The following is a 25,257-nucleotide window of genomic DNA, read 5'->3' on the forward strand; positions in this document are numbered from 1 at the left end:
GGAAACCGGGTCTCACTAGGTTGCTGAGAGTCTCACTAAATTGCTGAGGCTGGCTTCGAACCTGTGACCCTCCTGTCTCAGCCTCCCAAGTACAAGGATTATAAGTGTGTGCTACCATGCCCAGCTTCTCTAGCCCTTCTTTATTTTTTATTTTGAGACAGGGTCTCCCTAAATTAACCAGGCTGGCCTCGACTGCTTTTCTGCCACATCTGCCTCCTGAGTCACTAGGATTACAGGCATGAGCCCTGGTGCCAGACCATACTGTCTGGGTTCTAATCCTGGCTTTGTCACTCACTACTTGAGTCTAGGGATTAGTTGCTTAACTTCAACACCTTAGTGTGAAGAGAGATTGAACTGGTGCATGCAAAGTACTGAGAACAGAGCTCCATGCACACAAGTGCCACATAAATGTAAACAAGGTGGAACAGGACAGGTTAAATAAGATGTGTGCATTTATCTAAGCTGCAAGATAGTGTCAATATCCCTAAAGATCTGGACTTGAAGCAAGCCAGGTGTGGTGGTACAAGCCTATAATTCCAGTACTTGGGAGGCTGAGACAGGAGGATCATAGGTTTGAGGCTAGTTTCAGCAATTTATCTATTTTTTTTTTGGTGGTACTGGGGTTCCTGGAAGCCCTTCTACCTCTGGGCTACACTCCCAGACCTATTTTTACATTTTTTTATTTGGAAACAGGGTCTCCTAAGCCAGCACGCCCGGCTGGCTTCGAACCTGCGTGATCCTCCTGTCTCTGCCTCCCAAGCACGGGGATTACAAGCGTGCGCCACCACGCCCAGCTCAGCAATTTATCAAGGCACTGTTTCAAAACAAAAAATAAAAAGGGCTGGGGGTGTGGTTCAGAGGGAGAATGTCCCTGGGTTCAACCCCTGTATGAGAGAGAGAGAGAGAGAGAGAGAGAGAGAGAGAGAGAGAGAAAGAGAGAGACACGGAGAGAGGAGAGGGGAGAGGGGAGAGGGGAGAGGGGAGAGGGGAGAGGAAACAGAGACAGATATATCTGGGATCTATCTGGACTTGAACTTCCGGGATGGAGGGAGCAGGAGGCCAGGGCAGATCTGGGGCATGGGGGACGCACCCTGGGTCTGGGTGAGCCAGATGGGCTGCCCGTGGTGCTCCGAGGCAATGGTCAGCGTGTTGAGGAAGACGAGCAGCAGTACAGCCCAGTAGCAAGCAGTGGACTTCACAGCTCGCCGGCAGCGTGCCCGGAGGCCCCTGTTGACTCTGCGAAGGCGGCGGCTGGTGCAGGGGAGAAGCCACCACTGTGATCACCTCCCTAATCCATGGGCGCCTGGGTTCTGGGGAGCCCAAGTTCATGAGGGCTTTGAGGTGGTGGTGGGCCGCTCAAGAAATCACACAATTTCCCCAACTCACCAGACCTTGGTTTTCATGATCTTGTTCCTGGAAAAGAGAGAGATGGGAGGTGAATGTTCTAGGGGCTGAGAGGGAGGCAGCAGAAGCCAGGGGTCAAGGTCAAGGTTGGAGGCTACAGGAAAGACCGGGGTTAGGGTCTATTCTGGGGTCCAGGCTGGTCAGGGGTCCAGGGCTGGCGGTCCTCACAGGCAGCGGGTACAGCTGGCTGTAGCCCCCTCTTCCTCATCCTCATCGCCTGGGGTCTCTGTCATTGAGCCTGTGTCACTGGCTGGGAGGCTGGCTGTGAGCAAAGTGAGGATAGAGGTCAGGGCCCGAGGACCCTAAGTCCCCCCTTTGCTTTTTCTCCCCTGACTGTCCACCCTGTCCCCAGCCCTGTCCCTCCGTGGTCTGGCTGGGACCTCACCATGGCTGCTTGTGGAGTGTGTGGAGCGAGTGGAGTGACTGAACCAGCGCAGACGTCCACGCCGCCTGTTGGTCAGCTCGGCCAGCTGTGGCCCTGTGGGGACACAGAGAACAGTAGGTGAGGAAAGCATAGGGGCCAACTCAGGGCCAGGTCCAGGGAAGGGGGCATTATTTGGAGCCTTTTTTTATACTGGAGATTGATCCCGGGGACATTCTACCTTTGAGTTACATGCCCAGACCTTTTTTTATTTTTTATTTAGAAGCAGGGTCTTGCTAAGTTGCTGAGACGCTCACTAAGTTGCTAAGGCTGGCTTCAAACCTGCGATCCTGCTATCTCAGCCTCCCAAGTACTAGGATTATAGGCATGAGCCACCATGCCTGGTCATCTGGAGTCTTTTATCTGAGGCCAGGTCTCAATTCTGAGTCCCGCGCCACATTGGGGGCTGGGCCTAGACTTGCTGTGGGTTGGGGACAGGCCTTAGGAGGGAAAAACACATAGGAGACGTAAATGGAGCAGGGAATGGGGTTGGAGTTGCCTACGGTGGCCAGCCCGGCCCTCTTCAGCCATAGAAGCAAAGTTGCCATCTGCAGAAGGGTCCTCAAGGTCCAGCTCCTCAGCCTGCGTGATCCAATCCAGGTAGCCTCGCAGGTCCTCCTCCATCTGCTGCTTCTCTCGAAGCTTCTGGAAGTCGCCTCGTGCTTTTGCTTTCTCTCTCTCCTTGGAAAACTCCCTGAGTGAGAGGGGAGAGGGATGGGTGAGGGAGCCACCCAAGCCCCCTTGCACTCACCAGTCCAGCCAGGCTTCCCTCATAGCTCTTCTTTGAATATTTCAAGCATGCTGTAGCCTCTGAGCCTTTGCATTGGCTATTCCTGTTGCTTGGGAGCTCTTCCTTCAGATAGCCACATGTCCTGCTCCCTTAGCTCTTTCACAGTTTTACTTAAGTAATACCAACCAGGCCTGTCCTCCTGTCCCTGTTTTTAATGCCAAAATCTCCACATTCCTATGTTTTTTTTTGGGGGGGGGTACTTGGGATTAAACCAGGGGTGTTCTATCTCTGAGCTACACAGCTTTTTATTTTTAATTGCATCTGTTTTTTCTTCAATTTTTATTGTTAAAGTGCCAAGGATTGAACCCTGGGCCTTCTGCATGCTAGGCAAGTACTCTACCACTGAGCTACATCCCCAGCCTTATTTGTTACTTGGAAACAGGATCTGGATAAGTTGCTGAAGGTCTTGATAAGTTTCTAAGACTGTCTTTGAACCTGTGATCCTCCTGTCTCAGCTCACAAGTACTGGAATTACAGTCATTGGCCACAGTGCCCAGCTTCCCCATTCCTATTTTTTTTTTTTGGCGGTGCTGAGGATGGAACCCAGGGGCTTTCTACCTTTGGGCTACACTCCCAGACCTATTTTCTATTTTATTTGGAAACAGGGTCTCACTAAGTAGCTGAGACTGGCTTCGAACCTGCGCGATCCTCCTGTCTCAGCCTCCCAAGTACTGGGATTATGCCCGGCTCCCATTCCTATCTTTATCTTTCCTTTCTTTCCACAGCACACATTCCATATGTGTGTTTGCATATTTGTAGTGCACACACATTTATTGTGTATATTGTTATTTAAAATTTTTTATTGGTGCATTGTTGTCATACATCTTAAATATTGTTATTGAGGCTCTCTCCATTCTGAATGTAATATCCAGGTCAGGAAGCAGAGGTTTTCATATCTTGTTCTATTTTTAAAACGGTGCCTCCACATAGTAGATGTTTAAGATTAAATGAAGGTCCATTTCAGATGGGTTTTGAAGGATGTCTAGGATTTTACCAGCATATAAAGGAAACAGGGGTTGTGGTGAGGGGCGTGGAAAGGGAGAATGTCGAGGCCTCTTACCCACTCAGGACACCAAGCACAAGGTTGAGGACAAAGAAGGACCCAAAGATGACGAGGCTGACAAAGTACACCCAGGGAAGCTCATATCCCATGGCATCCTGCATCTGGGGAGAGAGAGGCCAGACTTTCCTCGGTGTATGCAGACACACCCACCCGAGCTCAGGGAAGAAGGGCAGGTGCAGCCTTGGAGCTGTGTGCCTGCTGTCCACCTCACCCAGTAGAGGACATCGGTCCAGCCTTCCATGGTGATGCACTGGAAAACTGTCAGCATGGCGAAGAAGAAGTTGTCAAAGTTGGTGATGCCACCATTAGGCCCTGGCCAGCGCCCACGGCATTCTGTTTGGTTCAATGTGCACACACGCCCAGAGCCTGAAGATGCACATGGCGATGGGTCCTCCTCGGCTTCCACGTCTGTGGGGAAGAAAAAGAGTTGAGGGCTACTAGGCACATCCAGGAAACACACCCAGCTGCTGTTCCTGTTGTTCTAGAGCCCCATCTTCCCAAGGAGTTCCTCTCGGGGTCTTAGATTTTTCTCCTCCTCCTTTTATATCTGTACTGGGGATTGAACGCATGGGTGTTCTACCTCTGAACTTTATCCCCAGTCCTGTTTTGTGGTACTGGAGATTAAGCTTGGGGGCATTCTACCTCTGAGCTACACCCCCAGCCCTATTTTTGGTTTTTACTTTGAAACAGGGTCTCACTAAGTTGTGGAGGGCCTCACTAAGTAGCTGAGGCTGGCCTTGAAGCTGAAATCCCGACTCAGCCTTCTAAGTATTGGGATTACAAGCATGTGTCACCATGGCCCGCTTCCCAGTCCTTTTTATTTTTTAGTTTTGAATCAGGATTTCTCTAAACCAAGGGTCTTGCTAAGTTGCTGAGGTTGGCCATAAATCTGTGATCCTCCTGTCTTTGTGCCACTACACAGGTTTAGGATTCTAGAATTTTCTTTCTTCTTTCTTTTCTTTTTAAAAATTTTTTATTGGTGCATTGTATTTATACATTGGTTCTAGAAATTTTTAAGGCAAGGACAACCCCTAGTTACTCCTCTAGGGCCAAACCCTATGAGGTACAGATTTGGAACCACTGGGAATCTGGAAGTCTTGGATTAGAGCTGCGTGAGGTTGCCCACACCTGTAATCCTAGTACTTGGGAGGCTGAGACAGGAGGATGCAGGTTAAAAGTCAGCCTCAGCAATTTAGTGAAACTCTATTACAAAAAGAAACTCACAGGTAGGCATGGTGGAGCAGGCTTGTAGTCCCAGCATTTGGGAGGCTGAGACAGGAGGATCAGGATTCAAGGACAGCCTCAGCTACTTAGTGAGGTCTCTTGGAACTCAGTGAGACCCTGTTTCAAAATAAAGACTAGGCTGGGCGTGGTGGCCCATGCTTGTAATCCCCGCGCTTGGGAGGCGGAGACAGGAGGATCACACAGGTTCGAAGCCAGCCTCACTGGATTAAGAGACCCTGTTTCCAAATAAAAAAACATATAAAAATAGGTCTGGGAGTGTAGCCCAGAGTTAGAAGGGCTTCCAGGAACCCCAGTACCACACACACACACAAAAAGACTAAAAAATAGGGATAGGGGGTGTCACTCAGAGATAGAATGCCCCTGTGTTCCAGCCCCAGTACCGAAAAAAAATTTAAAAAATAAAAAATAAAACTAACCAATAGGGCTGAGAGTGTAGCTCAGAGGTAGGATGTCCCTGGGTTTATTCCCCAGTACCACACACACATAAATCCTGAATAAGGTCTTCTAAATTGCAGTGAGGCATAAGACCTGGGGGCAGAGACTTGTGAATTTGGGGGAGTCTTATGAAGAGGGGAAAGGAAAGGCTGGTTCTGGGGTCTGGTTGACAGGCTTAAGGGAAAGAGGCCTATCATGAAGGATAGTCTTAAATGTGGGGAAGGGCATTGGCCTTGTGGGTGGAGTCTTGTGGTAAGGGTGCACTATTATCGAGGGAGGTGACAATGTTATTTGGGGCGGGGTCTTGAATATAGATATGGAGCTTGGTTCTATTCTGGGGCGGAGCCTGAGCCTGGGGGCGGAGTCCTGAGAATTTGAGTCAGTTTCCTTGGGAACCAGACTAGGCCTAGGAGCTGGGGGCAGGGGTGAAATGAGCTGGCTGACCAGATCCCAGGAAGTAGCAAGTCTTGTGCATGCGTCCCAGGAACAGCTCGAGTCCGATGATGGCATAGATGATAATGACGAAGAGTACGAGCAGCGCAATGTGCAGCAGCGGCACCAGTGCCTTCATGATGGAATTAAGCACTATGTGCAGACCTGCAGGGAGGGAGGGGCGGGGTGAGCTCGGCCCCATCCCCATCCGAACCCCCACCTCCAACCCCAAGGGGCACACCACTCACTCGGGACCCCAGACACCAGCCTCAGTGGCCTCAGCACCCGAAAAGCCCGCAGCGCCTTCACGTCGAAGCCTCCTGGCTTTCCCCCAGTGTGGGGGGCGTCACCTGGCCTCCCAGGGCCCTGCTCCAGCAGCACGCTGAACAGCCTGATGGTTGAGCACCGACCAGGAGGCGGCAGTCAGGCCTCCATTCCCCATCCACCTCCCTCCCTTTCTCCCCAGAAAAGCAAGCACAAATCCTGGTCATTGAAAAAGCAAATTCTTCTTCTTAGTATTATTGCTATTATTATTTTGGTACTGGGGTTGAACCTAGCACCATTCTACATCTAGGGCACACCTCTAATCCTATTTAACTTGATTTTTATTTTATTTTAATTTTTGAGGTACCTGGGATGGAACCCAGGATCATTCTACCTCCGAGCTACACCCCCAGCCCTTTTTAAAAATCTTTTTTTTATTTTTGAAACAGGATCTCACTAAGTTGCAGAGGGCCTCACTAAGTAGCTGAGGCTGTCCGAGAACCGCCATACTCCAGTCTCCGCCTCCCGAATGCTGGGATTACAGGCCTTCGCCACCACACCCGGCTTTAACTTGATTTTTAAACTAAGTTGCCCACAGCATCGTTAAATTGCTGAAGCTGGCCGCGAATCTGCGATCCTCCCAAGTACTAGGATTACAGGCATGCGCCACCATGCCTGGCTGCAAATGAATTTTCAAAATGTTATTTATTATTTCAGTATGTTATATATAATACTCCTGAGCGTGGCTGCTGAACAGGGGCCGCCCAAAGCAGTGACTTCTCTTAGCCTGGAATTCATTGCCCTGTAGTTAGGCGGGTGAACTAGGATCCGGTGCCCTACCAGGTGGGGTGCCCTCCCCTTTTTCGCAGAAGCGCACCCGACCACGACGATGATGAAGTCCAGTAGGTTCCAGCCATTGCGGATGTAGGCGCTGGGGTGGAGCACCAGTCCGTAGGCGACAATCTTGAGCACTGTCTCCACCGTGAAAATCACCAGGAATACGTACTCCACTTGCTCCTGGGGGCAGAGTCGCGGGCAGGGGGCGGGATGGGAAGTCATTCAGGGGTGGAGTTTGGTGGGGTGAGGTGGAGGAGGGCCTGGGTTTGACAGAGAGGGGCGGGGTCTGGCTGCAAGGCTGGTGTTGTGGTTCTACTAGGGCAGTACCAGACTGGAGAAGGGATAGGAAGGGGAGGGAAGGAAGGGGTCGTCCTCACCAGATTGTGATTGGCAGTGTTGGAGTCATCCTCTGGGAAGGGGATGTAGACCCCCAGGGCCACGCAGTTGGCAAAGATGGTCAGCAGGATGAGGATGTCAAAGGGTCTTGAGTGGATCATAGTTAAGGACTAGGGCAAAGTGGCCTTTGAACCCTCACAATCCTTTGGGGCCCTTTCCAGGAACCATTCTAACCTCTGACTTCAAGGTGACTGCAGACATTCTCAAGCTCTGCCCTGACAAAAGCCTTAACTTTGACCCCAGACCCTGGAAATCTTTACCATCTCCAACTCCGGCTTCGATTCACTCCTTGACTCTTGCCCCCCTGGTGACCTTTGCCTTCATGGACTCCCCCTCTAATCCAGTTCTTGACCTTTGATCCCCCATGACCTCCAGCCCAGACTCCATCTTTGTGTGTGTATGTGTGGTACTGAGGATTGAACCCAGGGGTGCTCTACCACTGAGCTACACCCCCAGCCCTTTTTATTTTATTTTATGTATGTATGTATGTATGTATGTATTATGTATGTATGTATTATGTATGTATGTTTTGTGGGTACTGGGAATTGAACCCAGGATATTTTACCTCTGAGATATACCCCCAAGCCCTATTTTATTTTTATCTTTATTTTTAATTAAAAAAAATTTGCGGGTCTGAGGATGGAACCCAGGGGGCATTCAACCTCTGAGCTTACACCCCCTGTCCTATTTTTTATTCTCTAATTTGAAACAGGGTCTCACTGAGTTGCAGAGGGCCTCCCTAAGTAGCTGAGGCTGTCCATGAACCCGTGTTCCTCCTGTCTCAGCCTCCCAAATGCTAGGATTACAAGTGTGTGCCACCATGCCCGGCTTATTTTATTTTTATTTTGAAACAGGGTCTCACTAAGTTGCTGAGGCTGTCCTCCAACCTGCAGTCCTCCTGATTCAGCCTCCTAAGTGCTGACATTACAGGTATGTACCACCACACTTGGCTTATTTTTTATTTTGAAACAGGGTCTTGCTAAAGTTATTGTACACTGGCCTCTAGCCTATAATCCTCTAGTCTCAGCCTCCCAAATACTGGGATGACACATATGTGCCACCAGCCTGGATCCATTTATTTATTTATTTATTTATTTATTTATTTATTTATTTATTTATTTATTCTTGTGTGTGTGGTACTAGGGATTGAATCCAGTGGAATTCTAACTCCAAGCTACACCCCAAGACCTATTTTTTTATTCTTTATTTTGAAACAGGGTGTTGGGTCTCACTAAGTTACAGAGGGCCTCACTAAGTAGCTGAGGCTGGCCTTGAACCTGCAATCCTCCTGTCTCAGTCTCCCATGTACTGGGATCACAAGCATGTGTCACCACTCCTGGCTTTTTTTCCCCCAGTACTGGGGATGGAATCCAGGGCCACTCTACCTCCAAGCTACATCCCAAGCCCGATTTTTTAATTCTTTATTTTGAAACAGGATCTCACTGAGTTGCAAAGGGCTTCACTAAGTACCTGAAGCTGTCCCCAAACTGCTATCCTCCTGTCTTACCCTCCCAAATGCTAGGATTACAAGTGTGCCCCACCATACCCGGTTACCTTTTTTTTTTTTAATGGTACTGGGGGTTGAAAACGGGGACATTCTACCTCTGAGCTATACCTTCAGCCCTATTTTATTCTTTATTTGGAAACAAAGTCTCACTAAGTTGCTGAGGGCCTTGCTAAATTACCCAGGCTGGCTTTGAATCTGCCATCCTGTCTCAGCCTTTCCAAGTACTAGGATTATAAGTGTGCACCACCATGCCTGGCTCATTCCTTGACTCTTGGTACCATGGTGACCCCCACCCCTGCCCCTGCCCTTTTAGGATACTTCCACTCCACGATGCTGATGCAGGACCGCCGCAGGGGATTGGCCAGGGTGAGGCAAAAGAGTGCCCGCGGTGATCTCTGGGCACTGGCTGCTGCCACTGTCTTGTGCTTGTTGTGCTGGGCTTTTCGCCTAGGGGTCCCCAGGCTCGATGTCCCGCTGACATCACCCCCCATGGCTGGAGGTCCGGGGCACAGCCCCCATTCGGGACCTGGGCCTGTCCCATTGGCTGGACTGGGCTCTGGGGTGGTGTCTGTGTGGAGAAACAGAGTCAGGAGGGACCAAGTATTGGGGCTATCAATAACTGCTTCCTAACTGATCACATCCCTCTGAAGGAAGGAGCGAATTTGGGGTACCTGAGCTAAGGACTGGGGGTAAGAATTAGTGTTGGGATTAAGATTGGAGGTGAAGTGACAAGTTATAGGGGAATGAAGGCAAGTGTATGTTTCCAAGTAAAGTAGGGTTTGACTGGGGATAGAGTTGAAGTTGTCATGTGGTAGACTTCAGTTTGTAGCTGAAGGCAAATATAAGATTAAGTTGGAGTGGTGAATACTGGGTCAGAGTGGGGTTGTACTTAAATACAGTTGGGAGAAAAGTTTGGTTGAGATTTTTGGATTAGGAATGGATATTGGAATGAGTTAGGATGAGGATTAGGATTGCGTTGAGGGTTGAGGCTGAGTTTTGAGTGGGATTTGAGATTTGCCTTGGGGTTTTCAGCTAAGGCCATTTTCGGTTACCATGGCCTTCTTCCAGCATCTGAGGGGCAGTAGGTTGGTTTGGATAAGATCCTCGGCTCTGGAGAAAATAAGATGGCTGAGTTTAAATCCCAACTCTTCCATTTGGTAGCTCTGTATCTCCTTAGGCAATTTAGGTAATTCTTCTGAGCCTCAATTTCCTTATCTGTATAATGGAAATGATAAGAAGGGTACCTGTACTATAAAGGATATGAGGATTAAAAGAACTCAACATTCAGCAGAAGGCCTGGCACATAGTATTCTTCCCATCTTGCAGATGAGGAAATTGAAGCCAAGAGGTTAAACGTGACTTAACAAAATAGCTGAATCCACAGTCAAACCCGGGCAGCCTGACTCCAGAGCCCCTCACAGCTTACTACCCACCATCAGCTGTGTCTTCTTGGTCTTTTTTGTCTTGTTTTTTTAAAGGGTTCTGCGCTCTTTCAGTAAAGTCATAGACAGCGCTCACTAACAATACCGGCGTCCAGGGTGGAGGTGGAGGTTAGGTGACTTTAGTGTTCTCGCTGCAACCAGGGTGGGCTTTGGACTCTTAATGGGATTTGCTTTCTCGTTTTTTGGTTGGGTTTATGTTAAGATTCAGTTTGGGGTCGGCTTTGGAGGTAGAGTTGGGAAGGGTGCTAGGATAGGGGTGAGGGTCAGGATCCAGGTCGGGTTTCATTTGGGAACTAAGGCTGTGGCTGGGGTTGAGAGAGATGGCGGAGAGCATCTGCACCAGGCTGAGGGTCTGGGCTCAGGTGCTGAAAAGTCTGTGTTTTAGGCTGGCTGGGCTGGGAACAGGGAGATGTGATTTTGGGCCCCGGAGGCTCTCCTAGGCTAGGGTCCAGGTGGGCAGTCATGGGTCAGTAGGGAGAGGGCAGAGCAGAACACAGGCTTGCTCCAAGGGTCTGCAGGGGTGGACGGATTCTCTCACCTTTCCCGCCTTCGGATTCCGACATCCTTCTCTGGAGTTTGAGCCGCCATCTGCACTCACCCCCCTTTCCTCCCCCAGCTTTGGAGAGATTAAGGTCACAGGGCGGGGCGATAACAGTGTTGCCTGGGAGGGTAAAAGGGTGCAAACAGGACATTTGTGGGCCAGAGCCTGGCAACACAAGACACTGATTTAAATGTTTAACAAATAGGTACCCACACCAAATGGTCAGAAATTATTGTTTATTTATTTAGTACTAGGGATTGAATCCTGAGGCATTCTACCTCTGAGTTATACCCTCAGGCCTTTTTATATATTTATTTTTGAAACAGTCTTGCTAAGTAGCTGAAGATCCTCACTAAGTTGCGAGGCTGTCCTGAAACCTGTGATCATCCTATTTCAGTCTCCCAAGTACTGGATTTTAGGCATGCACCATCATGCCGGGTTCAGAAACTAAAATTAAAAATGATATCATTTTCCAACAGTATCTGACATTTGTACGTAGGAAAAACCTAACGTATGTGCAATATCTCTGTGAAAAGAAGGCTCAAATGTCAAATATTAAGGAGGACGTAAAAATAGAGAAATATGTAACATTTACAGATTAAAATATTCAGTATTGTAATGCAATAGATTCTTTCCAATAGGTCTTGGATATTAAATAGAATTTCAACCTGTATCTCAAAATACTTTTTCATGAAATTTGACAAACTGATTATGAAATGTATATAAATGTACAAAGGACTTAAAAAAAAAAAGCCCAAACCTTCTTTTTCCTTTTTGGTATTGGGGAATGAAACCAGGAGCATTCTATTTTGTTATATTTGAAACAGGTCTCACTAAGATGCTAAGTCTTGCTAATTTGCAGAGGCTGACCTCCAGCCTGCTATCCTCCTATCTCAGTAGTCTTCAAAGTACTGGAATTACAGGCGTGTGCCAATGCGTTAGGCTGAGTGCAGCCTTAAGTTCCTCTGCTGCGTCCTTCTGGTCTCAGCCCAGTTCCTCTTCCTCTTAGAAGAGCTCTTGCGGCTGCAAGTGGAAGAACTACAGCTCCCAGCAGCCATTGCATGCTCAAGCCTGCGCGCGCACGGATTCACACCCTGCCTCCAAGAATCCTGCTGGTGACCGGCTCGCTTACGGAACTACACTTCCCAATTGTCCTCACGCGGCCTGTGACGCTCTGAGCACCAGGAGCTCAGAGCGGGGTTCCAAGAGCTACGCTCCACTTCCTCGGATCTCGTCCTGGACCCTGACTCCGACTCCCACTTGTCTCCACCATGGAGGAGGCCGACCGCATCCTCATCCATTCCTTGCGCCAGGCTGGCACGTAAGTACACAGCTCGCACTGCCCCTAAATGCCCACATCCGGGACTCTAAAATCCAGGACCCCGGTTACCCGGGAACCTTAAAACCTGGGAACTAGATATTTAGGGCTCCAATTTCCAAGACCCTTAGACCTCACGCACACAATCCCTGGTAACAGGGTCCTCCCAAATTTTCAACCCCGACTTTTGGTAAACCCAGACACCCGGAGATCTTACAACCTTGGAACATCAAGACCTGGGACCCTGAAATCTCTGGATCGTGACATCAAGACTCTGATGTCCGCAGACTCTAAGACACGTATGGCCTGATAATTAGTTAGGGAAATAAAAATCTGAGGATCCTGATTGACTCAGGACCCTAGTAACCTGGGATTGCATACGTCAGAACCTTCAAACTTCAGTTTCCTGAACATTTGGGGCTTTTGAAACCCTGCGACCCTAAAATACAGCGACATCAGCACTATCACCTCAACAAACCAGAACTCCTCCAATCGAGGGCCTTGAGAGCCCAGGATTGGATCTAGGGCGCCTAATTTTTCTATTGTTTGAAACTTGATGGTCTTAATACCTAGGGTTCTTAACACTCCAAATTCTGACATTTGAAATTCCTGAAAACCCCAGCCTTGCAATACATAGTCTCAAAACCCTAGTAGCTCAGCATCTAGGTGTTTCTGACATGTAGAAAATGTGATATCTGGGCACCCAGAAATACAGAGACCATGCCACCTGGGGTCCTTTCACCTTCTCCCACCACAGATATTCGAGACTCTGAAACACAGGAAATTGGAGATGTCATTCACTATTCTCCTACACCAAGCTCTCAGGACCTGAGTATTTACCTAGTTCTTTGTTTTCAAAGTGGAAGTCACAGTCACAATCTGGTGGGATCTGTTTGAACTTGTGCAACCTACCCACCCCCAACCCTATTCTAGGGCTTTCAGAAGGCTGTGTGGCTTAGTCTGATCCCTGTCGCCTGACTACTCCCCCAAGTAGAGCCTGCCCCTTTCTTCTTCAGTGCAGTCCCTCCAGATGTGCAGACCCTACGAGCTTTCACCACTGAGCTGGTCGTGGAGGCTGTGGTCCGCTGCCTGCGTGTGATCGACCCTGCTGTGGGCTCTGGCCTCAGCCCCCTGCTGCCTCTGGCCATGTCTGCCCGGTTCCGCCTTGCCATGAGCCTGGCTCAGGCCTGCATGGTGAGTAGCCTCCTCCCAATAAATACAATGTCTTCCTTCCTCCTTTACAAAGTAACGAATCTCCTGTGAAACTTGCATTTATACTCTGCCGGGTGTCTTTGTGGGTGTCTTTGTGGTTTAGCGTTCATTAATGGTTAAGGCTGCTGGCTGTGCAGCCAAACTGCATGAGGGGTTCAGATCCTAGCTCCACTACTTATTAACTGTGTGACCCTAACCCCTCTGGGCCTCCGTTTTCTCATCTGTGAAATGGAGATGATAAATGTAAGGTTGTTATGAGGATTAAATGAGTTGATCCATTTTACACCTGGGCTACCACATTTTCAACTTAGCATGAAGATATTTTCTCTCCATAGCATCCATCTACCAGTTCCAGGAAAAGTCCTACTTGGATCACACATTCACTCCTAATCACTCTATGCTCTGATTGGTCCAATCCTGGGTCATGTGGTTGTTCTATAGGACACGGTGATTGGCTCTTCCTTATGCTCCCACAGCATTTGAAGAGGGATGGTTATCCAAAGGAAGATTTGTTGATTAACCAAAACAGTGTCTCTGTTACATTCCCCTGTGGCAACTGGATGCATCCAGCCTCTTATAATCCAAAAATAACTCTGATAGATTAAATAAAGTGCATTTTTTGTGGTACTGAGGTTGCTGGAAACCCGTCTACCTCTGGGCTACACTCCCAGACCTATTTTTTAATATTTTCATTTGGAAACAGGGTCTCTTAAGCCAGCGAGACTGGCTTCGAACCTGCGCAATCCTCCTGTCTCTGCCTCCCAAGTGCGGGGATTACAAGCGTGTGCCACCATGCCAGGCCATAAAGTGCCCTTTAAATGAAGCACTCACCCGTCCCCAGCCCAGAAATGTGTCCAGATTTCAGATTTTTGAGCTATTTCTTTTTTGGTACTAGGGATTGAACCCAGGAGTATTCTACCTCTGAGCTATACACACCACCCTTTTCATTTTATTTTTAAATTTATTTTTAAGAATTTAAAATATTTTAGCTGGGTGTGGTGGCGCACGCTTGTAATCCCCACGCTTGGGAGGCTGAGACAGAAGGATCGCACAGGTTCGAAGCCAGCCTCAGCTACTTAGTGAGGCTCTCAGCAACTTAGTGAGACCCTGTTTCCAAATAAAATATAAAATAGGTCTGGGAGTATAGCCTGGAGGTAGAAAGCCTCTGGGTTCCACCTCCAGTACCACACACACACAAAAAAGAAATTAATTTTTTTTTTTTTGGTGGTACTGGGGTTCCTGGAAGCCCTTCTACCTCTGGGCTACGCTCCCAGATCTATTTTATATTTTTGAAACAGGGTCTCCTAAGCCAGCGCGCGGCTGGCTTCGAACCTGCGCGATCCTCCTGTCTCCGCCTCCCAAGCGCAGGGATTACAAGCGTGTGCCACCACGCCCGGCTTGAAATTAAAATATTTTTTAAGCCGGCCGTGGTGTTGCATTCTTGTAATCCCAGTACTTGGGAGGCAGAGACAGGAGGATCACGCAGGTTCGAAGCCAGCCTCAGCTACTTAGTAAGGCTCTCAGTAACTTAGTGGGACCCTGTTTCCAAATAAAATAAAATAGGTCTGGGGACATAGCTCAGAGGTAGAATGCCCCTGGGTCCCACCCCCAGTACCACAAAAAATACTTATTGGTCCATTGTAATTATGCATCTTAGTGAGGTTCGAATGCATACAAACAAACATGTACACAGGTTATTTTCTTATTTTGAAACAAGGTCTGGCTGTGTTGCTGAGGGTCTTGCTAAGTGGTTGAGGCTGGCCTCGAACTTGAGATCCTCGTGTCTCTTACCTCCCAAGTACCGGGATCACAGGAGTGGGCCACCACACCCAACACCCCAGGTCTTTTAACTGTAATTTTATTTTATTTTGTGGTACTGGGGATGGAACCCAGGGGCACTCTACCTCTGTATTACACTCCATCCCTATTTTTTATTCTTTATTTTTGAAAGAGGGTCTCACTTTCAGAGGGCCTCAATAAATAGCTCAGATTGTTCATGAACCTGATATCCTCCTGTCTCAGCCTCCCAAGTACTGGGATTACAAGCATGTGCCACCACACCTGGCTTCTTTTTTATATTTTACTTTATTTTTTGTGGTACTGGGGATTGAATTCAGGAGCATTCTCTGAGTTACATCCCCAGCTCTATTTTATGATTTATTTATTTATTTATTTATTTATTTATTTTTGTGGTACTGGGGGTGGAACCCAAGAGCTTTTCTACCTCCTGGTTTTACTCTCAGACCTATTTTATACTTTATTTGGAAACAGTGTCTCACTAAGTTGCTGAGAGCCTCAGTACTGTGACTGGCTTCTAACCTGTGCAATCCTCCTGTCTCAAGCCTCCCAAACGCTGAGATTACAAGCATGCACCACCATGCCCGGCTTTTATGTTTTATTTTGAAACAGGATCTCACTAAATCGTGAAGGGCCTCTCTAAATTCCTGAGACTGTCCTTTAACCTGTGATCCTCTTGTCTCAGCCTCCCAAGTACTAGGATTACAAATGTGCACCACTACACCCAGCAAAAGAACGCCCTCAATTTTTGTTTTGTGGTATTGGGGATCAAACTCAGAGCTTTGTGCATTCTAGGCAGGTGCTGTGTCACTGAGCTACATCCCATGGTCTTGCGGAGTTGCCGAGGGTCTTGCTAAGTTCCTGAGGCAGGCTGCGAACCTGCAATCCTCAAGCTATTTCTGGTGTTTCATCGGCTCCGTGATTTTGAGTCTCTCAACCTCTTTGGTCCTAAGTTTTTTCATGTATCAGTGGGTGTAATAATTGTATCTACTATGACAGGTTTCTGTGAGGATTAAAAATAAGTTAAGTGGCTGGGCATAGTGGTGCATGCCTGTAATCTCAGTACTTGCAAGGCTGACACAGGAAAATCATATGTTTGAGGACAGCCCCAGGAACTTAGACTTTCAGCAGCCTAGCAAGACCCTGTTTCAAAAATAAAACATAAAAAGGGCTTGGGATATAGCTTGGAGGTAGAATACCCCTGGGTTCAATCCCTGATACTGAAAAAAAAAGTCACAGGGCTGCAGGTCACTCAGTTTTACAGCACATGTTTTTTGTTTGTTTGTTTTGTTTAGTTTTAGTTTTAGTTTTTTTTTTTGTTGGTGGTACTGGGGATGGAACCTCCAGGCTATACTCCCAGACCTATTTTTATATCTTTTTATTTGGAAACAGGGTCCCTTAAGCCAGGGAGGCTGGCTTCGAACCTGTGAGATCCTCCTGTCCCCACCTCCCAAGCACGGGGATTACAAGCATGCGCCACCATGCCTGGCAGAGCACATGCTTTACATACATGAAGCTCTGAACTCAATCCACAGCGCCAATAAATAAATAAATAAAGATACATTATAAATAAATAAAGTAAAAGCCAGGCATGGTAGCACATGCTTGTTATCCCAGTACTTGGGAGGCTGGGACAGGAGATTCGCAGGTTTGAAGATAGCCTCAAGAATGCAGTGATGCTTTCAAATACCTAGTGAAACCTGCTTCAAAACAAAAACTAAAAAGGCCTTGGCCATGTAGCTTGGAGGTAAAATGCTGCTGGGTTCAATCCCCAGTACCATAATAAATAAGTCAAGTAAAAGTTGAATTACTATATAAGCTTTTGTAAGTGGCATTACTCTTAATGGATGGGCCTGATTTGCCTGCTTGCATTTCAACAACCTGTGGCTACACAGTGAATATAAACAATTCCACCATACACGGTAAGTATCTGATGGCAGAGGGACAGTAGAATAACTCCCATGACAACTTCTAGACACAGGGGACAGCGGACCCGGAGATGTTTGGTTGAGAACTTGATTATATGGTTTCTGTCTCTTGGCTCTGAATGGCTCCATCCATTCATTCTCAGGTTCACCTACCTGTTACGGTTTCTCAGATTCATTTGTCTGGGCCACTTGGTGGCCTCACAAAGTGGGCAGCCTGAGGCTGCATCCTGGGAGATGGGACTCTTAAGGGGGAAAATTATGGCATGGAGAGTACACAGTGGGAAATGCCAGGGTGGGTAGTTAGACTCCCCTCAGTTCTCAGTTATCTCTTCCCAGTGCTGCCTGCCACAGGCTTCTGTGTTCATCTACTTTGGCTTACACTGTCCTTAGTGTAGAGCAAAGAATCTGGCCCTTTCAGTGGCCAAGCGGTACTTTTGATTGTGTGGCTCCAGTAGCCTTGGTTTGCCAGCAGCAGGCAGAAAAGGTCTCTTTTTAAAATGTTTGGGTCCCAGGATGGAACCCAGGGGCATTCTACCTCCAAGCTACACGACTGGCCTCCAATTTGTGATTCTCCTATCTTGGCTTTCCATGTATTGGAATTACAGGCAGGCGCCACCACACCCGGCCAGAAAGGGCCTCTGTAAGAACACAGTGGTGTTCTCATGTCTTCCTCTGCTTGAGCCCTGCTCCTGGTACCCGTTTTTTTGTCCCTCAGCTGCCTCCGTATTTTGGCATCTGTCACTGCACACACCCCACTCCTGGAATATGTTTCCATATCAGTCACAACTCCTTGATAACAGGTGTCAGAAAAAAATAGCCAAAGCAAAGGTAACTGAAAAGTCAGTGGTTTCCACCTTTTTTTTTTTAACCATGACATTTAATTCTGATACCAACCTTCTAGGCATGTTTGGTATCACTTTTTTCAGATGGAAAAAGCGCAGCACAGAGAGCTTAAGTGATTGGCCTGAGATCACACAGTTGGTTAAGTGGCAGAGCTTGGGTTTGAATCCTGGAAGTTGGCTTTCAAGGTCCATGTAACTCCGGATCAACAGCACCGCTAGCAGAGGAAGGCTTTCTTTCTCTCTGGGTCTTTTCCCTAGTCCTATCTAGAAATCCTGGGAGTCCTTTCTCTGATATTATATTGCTGATCTTTTTGCCTGTTTATTTATTTAATTAATTAATTAATTAATTTTTGCAGTGGTGGGGATGGAACCCAGGGTCTTACCCATGCTAGGCAAGCACTCAACCACAGAGCCACATCCCCAGCCCTCCCTGTTAATTTTATTTTGTAGTATTGGTGATTGAGCCCAGGGCCTCAAGCATGCTCGGAAGCACTCTTCTGTTGAGCTATACCACCAGCCCTCTCATTTCTTGAGACAAGATCTTGCTTAATTTTCCAGTCTGGCCTTGAACTTGTGATCCTCCTGCCTCAGCCTCCAGTAGCTGGGATTACAGGTGTATGCCACCATTAGTGTGTGTGTGTGTGTGTGTGTGTGTGTGTGTGTGGTATTGGAGATTGAACCCAAGGGCATTCTCTGAGCTAACCCCCACCCCAGCCCTATTTTTTTTTGAAACAGAGTCTTACTAAGACCTCAAACTTGCGATCCTCCTGTCTCAACTTCCCAAGTACTAGGATTAAAGGCATGCACCACTATGCCTGGATTTGCCCATTAATTTTAGGTATTCTTTATGTAATATATAGATTCATTACTTGCTCCAAATATTTTTTCCCAATTTTTTGTGTGTAATGGGGATATACCCAGGGACATTCTACCTCTAAGCTACACCCCCAGCCCTATTTTTTATTCTTTATTTTGAAACGGGGTCTCACTGAGTTGCAAAGGGCCTCAGTAAGTAGCTGAGGGTGTCCACCAACCGTGATCTTCCTATCTCAGCCTCCCAAATGCTGAGATTACAAGGGTGTGCCACCACACCTGGCTTTTCCCCCCCAACTTTTCACTCTTTCGACTTTGCTAAGTTTATTTTTCTTTTTTACCTTCCTTTTATATAATATAGTCAGAAATTCCATCTTTCTCTCTTTTTCAATCCTGCCATTGAACCCAGAAACACTCTACCTCCAAGCTAACCCCAACCCTTTTTATTTTGTAGTTTGAAATAGGGTCTTGGTACGTTGCTGTGGGCCTCACTAAGTTGCCGAAGCAGGCCTCCAGCCTGTGATCCTCTGGCCTCAGCCTCCAAAGTACTGGGATTATAGGCATGTGCCATCGTGCCTGGCTTCCATTTTCTCTTTTATGGCCTGTGAATTTGGAGTCACAGTTGACAACGCTAGAGCTTGAATTGCTGACTGTAATCACCCTGGAGCTGCCCTAGGGGTTCTGGGGGTGTTTGGGATCCAGCAGGAGGTTGGGAGGGTAGTGGCTGGTAGAAAAGGGATCTGGTGTGGCATAGGCCCAGGGTTCCCAGGACAGGAAGGTCCTGCCTGGCTGGTTGATAGGGCCTACATCTTCATCCTTGGCCCCAGGCATACCACTTGATTAACGCCTGATAACCCCCAGGACCTGGGCTACCCCTTGGAGCTTGGCTATCAGAACTTCCTCTACCCCAGTGAGCCTGACCTCAGGGACCTGCTTCTCTTCTTGGCTGAGCGGCTGCCCACCGATGCTGCTGAAGATGCAGACCAGCCGGCAGGTACAGGGTTGGGGAAGTGGGGGTGGGGGAGTGGAGTGGGCTTCTGGGATGGGAGGGACTGAGAGTCATAGCAGAAAGGCAAAAAGTGGCCGGGTAGGAGTGGGGTGTGTCTCCAGGAGAGCCAGGCAGGAGGATCTGGGTTGGAAGGGATGGACTTGTAGCAGGTGGCATGGTGGGCTGATCCTAATGGTGAGTGGGTGCTGGGGGCCTTCCTGACTCTCCTTTTGTGCCATTTACTTCACTAACTCCACTCCTAACTATAGCAACCTACATATTTTTCCTTTGGTTCTTATGGTTCATTCCCTTAGTCCTCTGAGGTTTGTGTTCTGCTGTCACCTTGTGGAGGCTTTCCTCTGACTCCTTGTGGAACATTCTGGCCTCCTCTTGGCAGTCTTTCTCTTTCTTTCCTGCTGGCCACTTGACTGAGGCCTAGATCTGACTTTTTTTTCTTAGTACTGAGAATTGAACCTAGTTGTGTTCTACTTCCAAGCTATACATCTGGCCCTTTAATTTTTTTTTTTTTTAATTTGGAAACAGGGTCTTGCTAAGTTGCTGACACTGGCTATGAATCTGCAATCTTCCTGTTTCAGCCTCCCAAAGACTGGGATTATAGGTGTGTGCCACCACTCCTGGCTCTGGATCCTACTTAAGATCCTGTTCATGAACTCCTCTGCTAACTTGCTGGCTCCATGAGAATGGGACTTTTATCATTTGTTCCCTCAGGTGGTCTTAGTGTTCAAAATAGTGATTGGTACCTAATTGGTCCAGTGTTTGTTGAATGGCTGTGAAGATGCTAGCTGGATGGATCCGCCTCTGTGGATGAGGGATCAGGAGCCAGGGCTGGTTTCCCGGAGCAGGCACTTTTGGATTTGCTACACTGTTACCTGATGAACACTCCCTCCTCATCCCCATTTAGGTGACTCAGCTATTCTCCTTCGGGCCATTGGGAGCCAAATCCGGGAGCAGCTGGCCCTGCCCTGGGTCCCACCTCTCCTTCGCACTCCTAAGCTACAGCACCTCCAGGTGGGACCCCTGACTCCTGTCCATCTATGCTTATTCCCACCTTGCCTTGCTTGCCCCCCCCTTGCCGGTGATCCCCATTGCAAGTCCTCCCAGCTCTGACACTCTGCTCTCCCACCAGGGCTCTGCCCTCCAGCAGCCTCTCCGTGCCAGCAGGCTGGTCATGCCGGAGTTGAATTCCAAAGGAGGTGAGGCTGTGGGGGGTTGGTGAAGTGGCTAGGGGTGAGTCTGACTGTATCATCATGTGAGAGGGCCGGCTGACTCTGCTCTTGCCCCCAGAGTTGCGGGAGTTCCAGGCGAGTCCTCTGCTGTTACCAGCCCCCGCACAGGTGCCCCAGCCTGCTGAGAGGGCGGCCTCGCTCCTCGAACACCATGCTATCCAGCTCTGCCAGCACGTGGGCCAGGATCGGCCAGGGGATGAGGACTGGGTACGCCGTGCGTCCCGCCTGCCACCCCAGGTACAGGGGCTACTTTTCATAATCACATTTCCCCAGTTGACTCAAACCTGTCTCTGTTCTCATGTCTCCCTCACCTGCCTTTTCCTCTCTCTCCTCTGAATCCGGGCCCTTCTTCACCTAGCTCTGTGCCACACATCCTTTTTGGGTCTCTGTCTGACTGGGAGCTCTAGGCTTTCTTCTTTCTCTTTTTCCACATCTTTCTCTAGGGTGGGGAGCAAGCAGGTGGAAAGAAGTGTGGCTGTTGGGAAGAGGTGTCTCCCTGTCCTCCAGGAGTTGCCAGGCTGGTGGGGCAGCTGTCTGGCTGGGTGAAAAGGCTGGAGGGCTTTTCAGGTGGCCCCCAGAGGACCTTGGGGGTCGGCAGGCCTCCACACCCTCTTGTTCCCCTGCCCACTCTTTCCAGGAGGAACCCCGGGCTCCACGACAACGGTTGAAGAAGCAGCTGGCTGAGCAGTTGCGCCAGAGCTGGGGCCCAATTGGCACCCCCACACAAACCCGAGACCTGGGAGAGCTGCTGCAGGCCTGGGGTGCTGGGGCCAGGACCAACACCCCCAAAGGCTCCCGCTTCACACATTCAGAGAAGTTCACCTTCCACCTGGTGGGTGGGCCTTATTGGACATGGGGGTCGGTGGGGTATGCTAAGCTCAAGGGTTGCTTTGTGTGTAAGCACCACCCTCCTTCCCACTGGGCAGAGGGTGCCCAGAGGGCTCCACTAGCTTCTTGGGATTTCAGTGGAGAAAGGGCAGATAGGTGGGAAGCATGTAAGGGTGGTTCAAGCCCTGCCGTTCCCTAGGCACTTTCCTCTCCCCTCAGATGCTCAGCTGGAGGTTCCCTGTCCTGCTCGTGGACCTTTGGGACAGCTCTGTCAGGGTCAGGGAGTTCCCTCTGGGAACACCCATTCTAGTTGGAGGTTACAGGTAGTTCTTTTACCCTCAACTAATCTTAGGTTGAGTGGGGATGGGTACAGCATTGAGAGATGCTCTGGGGGTTGAGGCTGGGCCATGAGGGGCAGGATTTTCCTTGATGGCCAGGAAGCCCTTCTCACTCCAGCAGGAGCCTCAGGCCCTGGCAGCCCCAGTGACAGACATGCCGGCCACCTCCCAGCGACCTGAACAGGTGAGCAGAATTGTGCAGGGAGGGAGGATGTCCTGGATCCCTGTCTGTCTCCTGGGCCTGACATCTCCAACCAACTGGCCCATCTCTTCCAGGATACACGGGCAACTCAGGAACAGGAGCTAGAGTCCCTTCGGGAGCAGCTGGAGGGTGTGAACCGCAGCATCGAAGAGGTGGAAACTGATATGAAGACGCTGGGAATTAGCCTTATGCAGGTGAGGACTGGGTCAGGCCTGAAAGGAGGCCTTGAAGCTGGGCATGGTGGCACATGCCTGTAATCCCAGTACTTGGGAGCCTAAGATAGGATCATAGGTTTGAGGCTAGCCTCAACGACTTAGTGAGACCCTGTTTCCAAATAAAAAATGAAATAGGGCTGGAGGTGTAGCTCAGAGGTAAAATATCCCTGAGTTCAATCCCTAGTAACACACACACACACACACACACACACACACACACACACACACACACAAGTGGGGTCTTAAGGGGCTGAGAGGTGCCCTCTAGAGGGCTGCAGATATCAGAAGGGTTCATGAGGGACATCAGGTATCTCTGGGGCTCTTGAGGGTTCAGGAGAATTGGCAGGGGAAAGGGGGATATGGGTTTGGAGGCATAGTGACCTCTAGGGGTTAGAGGCACCTGCAGGCATTATTCAAGCCTCATAGGTAGCTTGAAGGTCTGTGGGCATCGACAGGATGGGATGAGTCTAGGCGGGCGGGGGATTGGGGCTCCTCAGGGCTCCCAGGCATTGTCGTGGAGCCAGAGGGCCAGGGTTTCTTGGGCTTGTGTGAGCCGGAGTGTATGACTGGGAGCATGGCTGACCATGTGCCAGGTGGAGACCGAGTGTTGGCAGAATGAGCTCAGCATGGCAGAGCGAGAGCAGGCCCTGCGTCTGAAGAGCCGGGCGGTGGAGCTACTGCCGGATGGGATTGCCAACCTCGCCAAGCTGCAGGTAGGCTGGGGCTGAGGCTGAGGCTGAGACTGGGCCAGGAGGGGCAAGCTTGGTTGGGCCCAGCCTGTGTGATGTGTTGTCATACCCCCACCCAGCTTGTGGTGGAGAGCAGTGCCCAGCGTGTCATCCACCTGGCGAGTCAGTGGGAAAAGCACCGGGTCCCACTTCTTGCTGAGTACCGCCACCTCCGAAAGCTCCAGGATTGCAGGGAGGTAGGTAGTGGGGTTGTGCTGTGGGTGGGGCAGGTCTGGTGCCTCCTTAGGGAGCTGTCCCTGAGCTCGTCTCACTGTCTTCTGCCCGGGGCCCCTTTCCCCGGCAGCTGGAATCTTCCCGAAGGCTGGCAGAAATCCAGGAGCTGCACCAGAGTGTTCGGGCAGCAGCGGAAGAGGCCCGAAGGAAGGAGGAGGTCTATAAGCAGCTGGTAAGGCCAGTGTGGGGACCCTGGGTGGCAAAGGCGGGTGGGGTGCAGGTCCTGGGGGAACACCTGTTGTGTCCCTGCCTAGGTGTCAGAGCTGGAGACTCTGCCGAGAGATGTGTCCCGGCTGGCCTACACACAGCGCATCCTGGAGATTGTGGGCAACATCCGGAAACAGAAGGAAGAGATCACTAAGGTGTGCTGGCCCCTGCTGGCAGGTCATACGGGCAGACAGGAGCAGGGTGGCCACATGGGGACCTCATAGCCCTTCAATGGGCAGAGCTGTCCAGCCATTCCCTGAAACAGAACAGTGTACACTAGTGTCCCCTGATGCAGTGACACACAGGCCCTGGATGGGTGTGAGTGCATGCACGTGAGTACCCTCAGTGGTCCAACCCCAGACGTGGGCTCACAGCCACCCTGGTGTCTTCCAGATCTTGTCTGACACGAAGGAGCTTCAGAAGGAAATTAACTCCCTCTCCGGGAAGCTAGACCGGACATTTGCAGTGACTGATGAGCTCGTGTTTAAGGTGTGGGGCAGGCAGGGTCCACTGGGAGAGTTGGGGTGTGGCTGGCCAGCTGCATGACTATCTTATGGGCCTGTATGGCCTGGGTCCTCTGTGAGCCCTGTAGGCGCACTGATGCTTGGGATTGGCTTTGTCCCATGGCGGATAAAAGTAGGGGGTGGTGGCAAAGGGTGGCCCCGTGGTAGCTTGGAGGTGTTGGGGGAGGGGAGACTACCCACATATCTTCAAGTTCCCCTCTGCCTTTCCAGGATGCCAAGAAGGATGATGCAGTTCGGAAGGCCTACAAGTACCTGGCTGCCCTGCATGAGGTGAGGGGGCAGCATGCCTGGGGGGCTGGCTGGGGAGGGGCCAGCTTGGGTATAAGCCTTCCACTCTTGCCATTCCCAGAACTGTAGCCAGCTCATCCAGACCATTGAGGATACAGGCACTATCATGCGGGAGGTTCGAGATCTTGAGGAACAGGTGAGGCATGGGGTGGGAGAGACCCAAAGCAGGACAGTGGTCAGCTCCTTGCTTTATACTGAGAGAGGCTAGACATAACCTGTGGCTAGGCTCAGACCCGTCACTTCGTGCATGTGCTGGGGACAGACCTGTGGCCTACTCTGAGTCCCAGTTTCCACCTGAGGCCGAAGGTAGAGGCATGGGCTCAAGGAGGCCTGGCAGTGGGGGAGAGCAGGAGGCTGCTGCAGGGGGAGGGAGGGCCCAGGGTGGCCCCAGTGGAGTGGGTGGTGGGCAGGAGCTCAGAAAGGAAATGGCCCTGTACACTGAGGGAATGTGCATTCATGTTGCATTAGATTGAGACAGAGATGGGCAAGAAGACCCTGAGCAACCTGGAGAAGATCTGCGAGGACTACCGAGCCCTTCGCCAGGAGAATGCCAGCCTCTTGGGCCGGGTTCGGGAGGCCTGAGAAGCCATTTGTGGACATCTCCCTAGCCGCACAGGCAGAGACTTGGGGTGCTGGAGGTGGTGGCCAAGCACCTGCCCGAGCTGTTCCCTGAATCTGCCATCCACCTCCTCCTTCTACAGCCTTACACCCAGACGCCTGCCCACTTGACCCCAGCCCTAACCCGGGGTGACCGTCCAGCATGTGGGTGTT

The 25,257-nt window shown here is 49.9% G+C and overlaps 2 protein-coding genes across 3 annotated transcripts in view; one reads left to right on the forward strand and one right to left on the reverse strand.

Moving 5' to 3' along the window:
* The window catches only part of CACNA1F (calcium voltage-gated channel subunit alpha1 F), a gene marked incomplete at both ends in the record, with an annotated part of 45,239 nt that extends 34,440 nt beyond the window's left edge, over positions 1–10,799 (reverse strand). The window contains 13 exons of one of the 2 annotated variants that reach the window (XM_080718654.1): positions 1,091–1,251; positions 1,387–1,413; positions 1,573–1,666; positions 1,790–1,882; positions 2,329–2,519; positions 3,676–3,779; positions 3,890–4,086; positions 5,803–5,955; positions 6,039–6,181; positions 6,932–7,071; positions 7,269–7,374; positions 9,113–9,362; positions 10,775–10,799. In XM_080718654.1, coding sequence (XP_080574780.1) covers positions 1,091–1,251; positions 1,387–1,413; positions 1,573–1,666; positions 1,790–1,882; positions 2,329–2,519; positions 3,676–3,779; positions 3,890–4,086; positions 5,803–5,955; positions 6,039–6,181; positions 6,932–7,071; positions 7,269–7,374; positions 9,113–9,362; positions 10,775–10,799 — 1,684 coding nt within the window. Of the gene's footprint in view, positions 1–1,090; positions 1,252–1,386; positions 1,414–1,572; positions 1,667–1,789; positions 1,883–2,328; positions 2,520–3,675; positions 3,780–3,889; positions 4,087–5,802; positions 5,956–6,038; positions 6,182–6,931; positions 7,072–7,268; positions 7,375–9,112; positions 9,363–10,731 lie in introns of both variants that reach the window. The other variant, XM_080718655.1, reaches the window with a different exon arrangement.
* Positions 10,800–12,048: 1,249 nt separating this feature from the next.
* On the forward strand, positions 12,049–25,068 carry CCDC22 (CCC complex scaffolding subunit CCDC22; the record flags this gene model as incomplete). Its single annotated transcript, XM_080718378.1, has 17 exons — positions 12,049–12,098; positions 13,112–13,289; positions 19,549–19,681; positions 20,598–20,704; positions 20,823–20,889; positions 20,981–21,159; positions 21,560–21,754; positions 22,210–22,272; positions 22,365–22,484; positions 23,099–23,218; positions 23,314–23,430; positions 23,538–23,639; positions 23,722–23,829; positions 24,068–24,163; positions 24,409–24,468; positions 24,548–24,622; positions 24,955–25,068. The coding sequence occupies 17 exons, from the start codon at positions 12,049–12,051 to the stop codon at positions 25,066–25,068; spliced, it is 1,884 nt and encodes a 627-aa protein (XP_080574504.1).
* Between the last annotated feature and the right edge of the window lie 189 nt (positions 25,069–25,257).

The sequence above is a fragment of the Muscardinus avellanarius genome (genome assembly GCF_963383645.1).
Source record: "Muscardinus avellanarius genome assembly, chromosome: X".
In the NCBI taxonomy this organism is placed as follows: Eukaryota; Metazoa; Chordata; class Mammalia; order Rodentia; family Gliridae; genus Muscardinus; species Muscardinus avellanarius.